General features: G+C 38.4%; 1 protein-coding gene across 1 annotated transcript; it reads left to right on the top strand.

Moving 5' to 3' along the window:
- Nucleotides 1-413: 413 nt before the first annotated feature.
- LOC108890490 (ras-related protein Rap-1A) lies at nucleotides 414-11,726 on the top strand. Its single transcript, XM_018687359.2, has 9 exons — nucleotides 414-505; nucleotides 1,936-2,095; nucleotides 4,419-4,507; nucleotides 5,379-5,447; nucleotides 5,545-5,601; nucleotides 5,699-5,839; nucleotides 6,837-6,980; nucleotides 8,844-8,962; nucleotides 10,964-11,726. The coding sequence occupies exons 3-8, from the start codon at nucleotides 4,451-4,453 to the stop codon at nucleotides 8,931-8,933; spliced, it is 558 nt and encodes a 185-aa protein (XP_018542875.1). The 5' UTR covers nucleotides 414-505; nucleotides 1,936-2,095; nucleotides 4,419-4,450; the 3' UTR covers nucleotides 8,934-8,962; nucleotides 10,964-11,726.
- Nucleotides 11,727-11,818: the final 92 nt, after the last annotated feature.

Genomic DNA, 11,818 nt, shown 5'->3' with positions numbered 1-11,818 from the left:
GTCAGTCACAAGAACCAAATACTTGCAGGACTAAATTCTGATTTTATAAACAAAACACATGATTCCTTATAAAATATGATGTATTATTTAGAGTCCATCACTTTTTGAGAAGCTGAAACCAGCAATTTATGATTGATTTTTGATTTAAAAATAACAAATTGTTAATTTATAATCCAGATAGCACAGTAGTTACTTTCCACAACTGACTACTGCTGGTAAACAGAGTCTATGTTCTTATTTATCAGACTGTCTCATCTATCTATCTTTAATATTTTTTATTATAGCAATACCTATATGATATAATTTGTAAACAACGTGATAAATTGCCCACACAGTCGGTGGCTGTAACATTTTGAGATGAGACTAGGAGAATAAGTTTGGTGAGGTCTGGCTTGTACCCTCACCTGTTTGGCTGTGATAGGCTGATCCTGATCCAATCACCGGCTGCTGTCCGGACCCTTCCGTACATCCACAGTGTGATTTAGCGCACACACAGCGGAACACGGTGAGTGTGTCTTCTCAAGCTTTGCCCTGGCTCTGTTAAAATTACCACAGTGTTAGCTAATTGTTCAGCCTGTGACTTCATTAGTGTAACGATTAGTCCCTGAACATTTCTGTGCCTCCGACGACACACTAAAAAACGACTTCTGGCTCCAGGGTTTGCTGAAGAATGATATCTTAGCTTCCAGGCTAGCTGAGTAGCTAATGTCAGCTAATGACTAACTAACGAAAACTCGGTTTGTGGGTCAACTAATTTAATCTCTTGTTGTGTCTTATTTGCCTTCAGACTTATAGCAAGTTATCCACATGCTAACAACGTGTAAAGCTTAGAAGTTATAAGATTTTTTTTTTAAAAAAGAGGAGATTTTAGAGTTAAGGCTGGTGCTAACTGGCTAGCTAACTTATTAGCCCCCGGTGTTCGCTAAACAGTTACAGCAACTTAAAATGGAGTTAAGTGTTTGTCAGATAAGAACTAGCGTTAAAGTGTGGGCTCAGTTTTTTGTTCCCTTTGCCGGGGCAATGTAATTTTAACTTCCCAGTCTGTTTGTGCTCAGCTCGTCGTTTCTTTTTCCAGGCTAACACCCTGCAACGTTAGCTGGCGTCTACCAAACGTTGCTGTTAGCCGGATGCTAACGCTAAGAGTTGTCCAGCTTAGTCTTAATCAGGCTACTTTTTGCCACCACTTCCCAAACTTAAAATTAATTCGTGTTAATTTTATGTTGGCCCGTTAATAGTGCCGATGTTTAGTGAGTGTTTTAAACGGTGTAACAGTCATAGTCTAGTGCATTGGGAAACTAATAGCCACACCCTTCCTTTCGAAACCAACTACGCTTCAAGTTGTCACGAAAATAAGTTAATCTTTCATGTTTTAGAAGCAAACAGTACACCGTTCATTTACCATACAAAGCCAAACTTGTGCAAAATAGACTTTTGAAATAGTTTGATTAAAGGAAGTCAAACAGAAATGTGCTTGTGCCCTTCTGTTAAGTTAAATTACATTTGCTCCTTTTCCTTTCGATGCAAGATTTTCAGTTTGTTGACTTGAGCTGAAGAGTAGTTTGATTCGCCTCGTTAAACCTGAACATGCTGAAAAAAATTTCGTGATCAAACGTAATTGACATATATTTTTTAACTGTTTCTGTGTCGATCAGCAACAGGTCATTTAAGGAATACGTTAAGAGTTTTGTTTGTTATGTAACATGTGACAACTCACCTCCTGACTGCATGAAGTAAACCCATACAGCATTTAAACTGGCAACAAAAAGTCATCATAAACTTACCCTGCAACTGTGCACACATGTAAAACATGAGCAGATGATGTTAGTAATTCTTTCCAGTTTTTATAATTGTCTGACTTTCTAAACAGGGCCGTGTGGTAAATTAATCCAGATTTATGTGAAGTGCTGACATGAATGTTTCATTGGTTTAATTTAGGGCCAGTTTCCTATCTGAACGGTTTGGTGCAGCCTGGTTTTCTGGCTCCCTACTGACCCTCAGCACCTGTCCGCTGACATCAGTGTACCTGAGGATCTGCTGGCCCCCCCTCCCTCCCCAGATGTAGAGGGAGTTGTCATCTGCAGCAGCCGTGTACACAGTAGGTTGAGCTGTTCAGATTGTGTGCACTTTTGTGAGAGGCTTTTGTGCATTTGTAAACCGGGGATAGGAATTTGTTTATATTATACTTCCTCATCATGAAGTGTTTATTAGTTGTTAGCGTGGCAGCCACTCTGCAAGGACGCACTCTCATCAGCGAGGCCAGCAAAAATTCATGAGTAGGATTGGCGAAGGTTTCAGCCTGAGGGCTCGACACTTGAAATGTTTGAGTCCAGGCTCATATCTAATCAGTGGAAGGCTCAGGTTTCTTATCGGATGTCACAAGTTTTGTGACACCCACATAAATTTACATTTTAAACACAGTGTGATTTGCCCTTGCGTACAACAAATGCATCAGGCGTAACCCGCCCACCCCCCCCTCTTAGGTGCACCCGCTTACACTGGTAATGATTTCAGTGCCGTGGCCATGCATGCACCCTCTGATCTGTATTTTCTGTTTGTATGGCGCACTTGAGTAGAGGAGGGTCATTACAATGGCTCTTTGTAGAGTGCCTCGTGTGCCTGTCTCACACTGTGGGTTTCTGGTGGTGCTTCATACGTCGTAGTTAGAATTGCAAATGTCGAACGAGTGTGACAGAGTGGTTTTTGTATTGTTTGTCTCAGCGTTTGACAAAGGTTCCACAGATGTAGTGTGATTAGTAGATTCAAAGAGGTTCTTAAATGAGATTTTACTCTGCATCACCCCCTCTTTGACATTTGTACATCAAATGAGGATCACATTTGCATTTCAGAACAGCATTTAAAACAATGCTCCTCGAAAGCACTACTTTAAAACTTTTCAATGCTTGTGCCTTTGTACATATTTGTGTGCAGTATTGTTATGTGGTCACTGGCTGCCCCCACATATTTTTTTATTTATTTATTTTTGCTGCTTTTGTGATAAATTCTCAAATTTCACATCCCTATTCAGTCAAATCTATCAAAGTACGCAGCAACTCAGGAAGATTTACTCAAGTTTTCTCTGAAAATAATCTGAAATGTCACACATTTTTTTAATTATTAGTGTCAGGAGGCGATTTTCCGAGCATTAAGTGTTGTACATACTAAACAAAAAACAAAACTTAAGATAAAATAGTTTGCGTAAAATTACACCACAGAAGACAACTGTCAACTTAGGGCTTGTACTCTACACTTTATATTTATGTTCCTTGTAAAACAGTACTTGCTTCCTTTTTTTTTTTTTTTTAACTTTTTATCTTTCTTACTCAGTTTATTATCACTGTTTTGGCACCAGTATACCAAGACAAATTCCTCCTATGTGTAAGAGAAATGAAATCATTGAGTAATGATACATTTATTATAACAGTAATAATAATCTGAAAAGCTGTTAAAGGATTTGGCTAATCTCTGGATCTTTGCCAATCACAGACATGATTTTAGAAAACATGTCTTCTTCCTAAACGTTTTCATGCCTGTGACAGTTCTTTTTTTGGCCAATATTTTCTAGGCCACGTACGCTGAGTCTCTAAACTGTGTCAGGCCTGATGGAGTTGATGATGGGTCATTCTCCGTGGCCTTTCTCCTCCGTTTTGTAATGAGATTAGGTTATTTGTGGCGCTGGAACTCTTACCTACAGACTGTTGCATCGCCATTTTCAGGATCTATTGCACTTTTATGGGTCCACAGCTTCATAGTTTGTCTTTTGGGTCAAATTGTAAAAGGTTTTGTTATGGACACACTGAATTATCCACTGGGTGAAACACAGGTCTGAATTTGTAGAGTTAAGGAGTCATTGTACAGTTTCCTACAGTGCTTCTTGTTTTTTTTGTTTTTTTTGTTTTTTTTAAAGAGGCAACACCCCTATCATCATGACAACTGAAGTCCCATGGTAGTGGGTGGGGGATAGAGCTCATTTTTTGGCAGAGAAATGAAGTTTTAATCTGCTGATGTCAACAGCAATTTTTCATTGTTGTAGATATCGTACTACAGGGCGTTTACGCTGCCACCAGCTTAGCTCATAGGTTCACTACCTCCAGTACAGTCTGTGGGAGATGCTGGAGTTTTTTATTTTTGGTGACCTGCAGCACAAAGGTCTCAGGTTACAAACAGATAGACCTTTTAATAAGTTAAAGATAGTGTCGATGACAGTGTAAAAGTAACGTTATATGAAAACATTTCCATTAACACCTTGATTCAAATGAAATATTGTCATAATAATTTAAGGGATATGATTTAAATCAGGTTATTCAAATAATTTTACTTGAAGCAGTTCAGGCTTGCTTAGATTCAGCTGTTTTTTTTAGTTGAAAATGACGCAGCTTCTCTGTGTTTCACTTCATCATCCTTCCTCTGTACTTTCACAGACTCTTGTGCTGTCCAGTGAAGTTTGCCCACCATGCGTGAGTACAAGCTCGTGGTGCTGGGATCAGGAGGTGTGGGAAAATCAGCACTGGTGAGTGACGGCTGCTGCCACGGGTGGGAATACTGATTACAGTTTTATAGCTTTTATCATGTATTATTAATATATGTGTGTGCTTTAGATTAGGAGGCTAGTTATTTTCTTTCTAAGTGGTACAAAAATTGTTACACACGACATTGTTCTTTGAGATCCTTCAATGTTTACATTGGTCTATTATTAGAAATTATTGCTATGTACAGCTGGAAAGAAATGACACAAATGTCAATAAATTCATGCAACTATTGCTACCTATTTCTAGCCACATCATCCCTACTTTTTTCACTGATATCTTTCACACTTTGGTCGGTATAACTGTTAAATGGGTTTCAAAAAATGAAATAGGTTTTTAAAAGCCTTAAACATAACTTGGTGATTCCTGCAGAAACCCCATTACAGGATAACAAACTGTTTCGCTGTAAAAAAGTTCATAAACACTCAGCTACGTCTTCGAACTTTGAGCAGGAACTCTTAAATTGTGCAGACATTTTTCTTTATTTTGTATCGTGTTGTTCCTCCGTGACACCTCAGGAGCCCCGTAGACACGGGGTTTTACGTTATAAAATATTTTGGAATTGATATTTCAACAGGCCATAAAAACTAAGAAAGACTGAGGGACAAGAATAAGTCCGAGTCTGGAGCTTCAAGAACACAAATGATCCTTATTAAAAATTTAAGTCAAACTGGCCTAAAGCTAAAGATGAGGAGTGATGATGAATCAGGGTGTTTATTCTGGGGGAGAGGATTTGGATGAAATGGTTCAGTCCATGCTGTATTTTTAGTCTTAGTCTCCTTACAATAAGCTACATGGTAATTTAGCTTTGATGTGTGATCAGTAATGATGTTCTGTTTTATTTGTCCATTCCAGACAGTCCAGTTTGTGCAAGGCATTTTTGTGGAGAAGTATGACCCCACAATAGAAGACTCCTACAGAAAGGTGAGCCCAGAAACGCACTTTAAATATTTCATATGACGTTGTGAACCCCTTCCACCTGTCTTACCAAATCACACTGGTTTTTGTTTTTCTCCCGCAGCAAGTTGAGGTCGATGGGCAGCAATGTATGCTTGAAATCCTGGACACGGCTGGAACAGTAAGTCAAGTCAGATGCAGGTTTTAAATGAAGTGGTCTTAGCAGATGAATGCAAACAGGCCTCTGATGGTTCGGTCTGTCTGTTATCGTTCTGCAGGAACAGTTCACAGCTATGAGGGACCTGTACATGAAGAACGGCCAAGGCTTTGCTTTGGTGTACTCCATCACAGCGCAGTCGACGTTTAATGACCTACAGGACCTCCGGGAACAGATCCTGCGAGTAAAGGACACAGAGGACGTGAGTATTATAAGTTATTTTTATTATTGATTTTGAGCAGTGTGCACTTTTAATCAGTGATTGACATTGCATAGAGGAAGCATGAAATGTAGCATCATGGTAGTATCACGCTGAAATACAAATGTATCATCAATGTGAAGAATAAGAACCAATCAAAATTAAATAGGTTAAACAAGTAATTGACAAAATGACCTTCAATAAAGAAAATAATTGTTAGTTGTAGCCTAATGTATGCCAGAGTTGCACTGCAGGATTTCCTTTGCACAATTTACTTATATAGTCTATGTATTATGTACAGCTTTTTTTTATCTCTCTATCTAATCTCTCGTTTTTATTATTTTCAAATAATTCTTAATCTGTTTTCTTACCTCTATGCCTGCCTCTGTGGTGTTGTGACATGGGTTTCCACTTGTGCATCAATAAAGTCCTATCTATCTAATCCAATTCAAAATCAACGCTTGTAGAGATACAAGGTTTTTCATTGGACAGCAATAATACTTTTGCAGATTAGACTATTGTGTTTCATCTTTCTGTATTATTCAGCCCTGCGGTGCGATAAGACACCACCTCAGTGCGTGCAGAGTTTCTCTTCAGTGATAACCTTTGGTGTTTCCTCTGTGTCGCCTCTCAGACTCGTCACTCCCTCATTAGAGTCAGCTCTGTGGGAGAGAGGGCAGAGCGAAGGGGGGGCAGGAACTTTGTGACACGCTGGAAATGTCAGAGCTGTTGTTAGATGCTATCTGCCTCTTTCAGTCTTGGTCTCTTCATCTCTTGATTTAGAGTGAGGATATACAGCATGCTGAGTGTGTGCTTTATTTATTCATAGCAGACTGCTTGATCGGCCTGCGTCTTGGTGAAGGTCTTACTGTACATGAGATCATTAACCAGCAGTGGGTGATGAAAACACGAGATATGACGGGTTTAAATTTGGCTGTAGAAGTCAAGATTCTGCTTTGAACAAACTTGAACCTTTGACATTTCTGTTTTAATCAATCAGGTTCCCATGATCCTGGTGGGGAACAAGTGTGACCTGGAGGATGAGCGTGTGGTCGGCAAGGAGCAGGGTCAGAACCTGGCCCGTCAGTGGAACAACTGTGCCTTTTTAGAGACTTCAGCTAAATCAAAGATCAATGTTAATGAGGTAAGTTCCTCATTGGGTAGAGCCAGGCGATAAATTTATTTGATTAAACGTGTACTGAACGTCTGCATCATGAAATATAATACTGATAACTTTTACCTCAGGTGTTATTATTTGAGCACGATTTGAGTCAATAAACTACATTGTAATGTGTAATATTTACAAAATATACAGCTTGGTCTAACTTTAAAAGAAATGGTAATGTTGTAATTTACACGTGTTGCAGTGTTAATTGTGAAAAACAAGTTTTGTTACATAACGAGAGCTCAGCTGGCTGCACCTCAAAGGCTGGAAAACGACTCTGTATTCTCATCTGTGCTTTCGGTTTCTTTGGTAACGAGGGATCAAAGCTGTCGCAGTCTGTGCGAACTGTGAGAAGATTCTACTTTGTCCCTCCCAGGGTGTAGTAGCTAACACCAATGATGATGTCCAGTCCAGTTTCAGAAACATGAACAGCAGCAAATGAATGAGTGTGCCGATTTTTCTGCTCTGTCTCTGCTGAAACTGTTAAAGTGGAGGTGTTGCTTTGTGTAGTTCATAGCTGTATTTTTTAATTTAACATGAATAATAATGACAGCTCTGCACATGGTTCAGGTCTTTTATCATTCTTGCTCAACTGTAATGCACATTTTACAAATCAGATATTTTTGGCCATATGCAGTGTTTGGGGTGATGCGTTATAGAGTAACACAGTAGAGTACTACGATCACTTTTTTGTTGAAATTAGTAATGTAACGTGCTAATTTTGCACCTCAAGTAATCATCAGTTAGTTACATTTTCAAATAAGCAATCTGTTACTGTTACAACAAACCTGCTGCTAGCATACTGTGGAAGATATCCCATCCTGCAGTGTGTCAGTGCACAGGTGTAGCTCAGCTAACAAGATAGCAGAGAGGACGGTCTTTACGTCAAGAAAATATTCACATTATTTTGAATTTGTGGGTGAAAAAGAAAGATCGTCACAGTGAAATGTGAACTGTGCTTGGGTGATAAGTGTTTTTGAGCTGCGAAGAACTTAACTTCAAATTTGACGAAGCACCTGTGAGCTAAGCTAACAGCTCCACAACACTGGCCCGTTGAGGAGAAGGAGAGCGATGTCGGTGCTACAGCTACGAAACAGTCACTGCTTTTAGTTTAGTCTTTTAGTTCGGCTAAAGCTGTCACTCCGGTGGTAACGCAAAAGTACTAAAGTTACTTTCTCAGTAGGTAACTAATGTAACAAGTTTATTATAATTTTTTTTTATCATCATTTATTATTGGTAAAAGTAACGTTATCCAACACTGGCCCTATCGGTCATTAAAAAAAATGAATAATGAACAATGATACAATAAAATAACAATAAAACTCGTCACTTTATTGACATCGTTCCTGACTCAGCTTGCGTTTAAAATGTTCCCAGTTTAAGTTCTTTGGGTAAAGAAGTTCCACGTTACCCTGAACTGAAAAACCCGATTTACAAAACGGCTCCTCACACTTCCCCACACGTATGATCAAAACTTAACACATGTAACTTCCTAAGGATATATGTGATGTGATCTTTCTGTCCAAAGTTTTATTTGTACTTCTCTATATCAGGATAAGAGGCCTGATTGTTAAAGATGTTGCTTGAATAGAGACAGAAGATAATTTGAGAAAGACACAATGTAAAATGTCAGATGTCTGTTTTAAGAGAGTCAACAGAAATGGATTTGTATTGATAACATCTTTCTTTTTTTATATTGAGAGCTGCAGCTCCTTCCATGTTTCCATTAATGTACTCCACTTCCATTTTATGAGGAAGTGGCTAAAACGGCGTCGGAAAATATTAGTTCTTTGACCGCTGAAGCAAAAAATGCTGAGACTGCTTGAACTTTCTCTGTTGTAGATTTTCTATGATCTGGTGCGACAGATCAACAGAAAAACGCCGATGGAAAAGAAGAAGACAAAAAAGAAGTCAGGTTGCACACTGCTCTAAAACACCCTCCCACAGTCGCTCCAGGCCAGGTGAGTGGGTGTTGGAACAAAATTTCTCCAAACATGTGCAGGACTCCCGCTGCTCGCTGAGCGCTGGATTGTCACTGAACATTTCGACGTCTAATGCAGTAATTATAATGGTAATTTCATTAATCTTGACAGAAATCTTGCATGTAATATGTTGCAGTAATGGGATAAAATCTCAGCAAATTGAACTGAAAGCATCACTCATGTCTGTTGAAAGAATAATGACTCATGAATCATCTGTGTAGGTTTAAAAGCTGATATTTCAGTGGGAGCTGAATAAATTAAAGCCTTTTTTAGTCTTGTGGGGCCAATCAGTTGCACCATCATCTGTTTTAAGATGCCTGCTAAAGATTATTGTTTTAGTTTCTAGTGTCCAGTTTCTTCCAAATTACTGAAATCTACATGTGAGAAAATCTTTTATATTGCCTCACCTTTTAATTTTTTATCAAAATAGCTTTACAGTGTTTTAATATAAATGAATCAAGGTGTAATCCTCTCATGGATGTTGTGGCTCCACCTGCTGTCGGAGCATTGTAACTGTACTTAACACCACCACCAGTGTTACTGCATGTTCTGCTCCATTTACTTCAAATTATGTGCTGCACTAATGTACTAGACTTTGAACATTGGCAGACAGTGTTTCCCAAAGCGTGCCATTTGTTTGTGTTCACACGTTCGTGAATGTGAATCATTGGTTTATAGTCTTTTCACTTTGATATGAAAATCATCCTCAGGGGACTTGAAGCTCAGGTTGAGTGTGTAATCCATCACAGGGAACATCACGCTGACGTTTCAAGTTGCAGCGAGCTGCAGCGCTATGATAATCTAACTTTGACATCAGTAAAAGCAGACATAGTCAATTTTATTTTTGTTTATTCTGTAGAGCCCAGTATCACAAATTTGCCTCAGGGAGATGTACGATCTGTACAGCACACAACATCCTCGATCCTTAGACCCTGGATTTGACACAATGTTCCCTGTGATGGATTACCAAGTTTCAGATTGCAGAGGGTAGAAACAAAAGTCTGAAAGTGCAACAAAGGATAAAGGAACAGGTTAAGGAAAAGTAAAAGAATAGATTTAATATTCTTTATGTCGATCTTAAAACATTAAGATATGTTTTGTTCACTTACAAAAATTCATTCCTAATTCATTTCCAGTGTTAGAGATGCGAGACAACATCCACAGCCCTCGTGGGGGATCTTCTAAAGTCACAACAAAGTCTTTTAGTTCAAAAATCCTCACTTGTGTTTCAGTTCACCCACTGCAGCTCAGCAAACAGCCTCACATTAGCTTCAAGTAGCACAGAACAAAGGCTGGGATTTGTATGTTGAAATGTCTGGTGTGAACGTTAAGAAATATTACACCAAGCCAAACCTGATTTCATGTTCACGTGGACACCTGATTACTCCTTTAAGACAGAAAAAAATGCAGACATAAACTTTTAAGTGTATAATATGTATGATGTATTGACAGATTAATTGTCCATTCGTAAACATCGATCATCTCAAACCTTTTGTTCTGTGAGTCTGCTAAGACCCAAGAGGATGTGATAGACTCAGTGAGCTTGTCTAAAGTACTTTAGCCACTGATGGTTTATTCTTCCCAGTGTGAAGTCAATTGAAAGCCTCCCAGGGCGGTGATAATCAGTATTTTACAATAACAGTTTGAAACTGGTCGCTCTTATTGAGTTATCACCTGAATCTGCAGCTTTATATCCTGCTCTGATAAACAGCAGACAGACAGTTATCAACTATCTAATGGATCTAGTGGAGAGTTTAGCAGTGAAAGAAACAAGGTAGAACTTAAATTCATTATGTGACAAGGAAACATGATTACAGACTAATGATAATGTTGCTCTGTTAACTGCTGGATGTGTAAATTCACGACTGTTTGCTAACAACTCTGTCATATCGGCTAAATGTTTAAATCACAACAAAGACATTGTGTCCGACACATTTTTTGATGATATGTACTGACATTATTTTTTATTCTTACTTGCAGAAACTTGTAATGATTAACTGTTTCCCAGTGGATCGTGCCAGCATTCCAAGTCCTCTCCAGAGCATTTTGAAAAAGGCTGACAGAGATACTTCACCACTCGCAAAATGGCAGGAGACGGCACATACTCTCAAGATACTCTTCTCTGCTTTTTAATGGCGAAGAAATCTGCCTCTTTTTTTTTTTTTTTTTAAATCGTCAGCCTGATGACAACTCTGTTTTTGTCTCTTTTTTTGTTTTTTCTTCTCCAAGGTGTCTTTCTTTTAGGAAATATCAGTGTAAAAAAAGAAGAGACCATGGGTTTAAAAATCCATTTATGGGAACTAAAATGTTTTATTAAAAGTAACATCAATCTTTGGCATATTGTGACAATACGTTTGCAAAAGAAACCATGTGAAATGTTGGCCTTCTCGTACATTTCTGCACTAACAGTGTCAACGAAGATGCATCATTGTCCATAAGTTACTCGCTCCTACTTACAAGGATGTGTATTGATGAAATAACATCTTTTCCTAAGTGACTTTGTTTTATATTGAGAGCTGCAAGCCTTCCATATTTCCCATAATATATTCTACTTCCATTTTTTGCATAATAAAGCTAATGAAATTAGTATTTTATAGACTGATGGGGGGAAAATGGTTCGTTCTGATTTGTGTCTTGAGGCTGAAACTATATTGTACTAAACCAACTCTAATATTGCTTCGTGTTACCCTGTCACAGATGATTTTCCAGCTTTTATGAATGATTAAATTTTAGTACATTTTCATTATTTTTGGTCTTATTCTTATTGAACAGGTGATGTTAAATGTCTTAAATGTTTTGATTTGCTCAAAGTGTGTGGGCTAAAGCTACAGGATA

The sequence above is a fragment of the Lates calcarifer genome, linkage group LG6 (assembly GCF_001640805.2).
Source record: "Lates calcarifer isolate ASB-BC8 linkage group LG6, TLL_Latcal_v3, whole genome shotgun sequence".
Lineage (NCBI taxonomy): Eukaryota > Metazoa > Chordata > Actinopteri > Centropomidae > Lates > Lates calcarifer.
The sequence above is the reverse complement of the archived record's forward strand: the minus strand, read 5'-3'. Positions and strand labels throughout refer to the sequence as shown.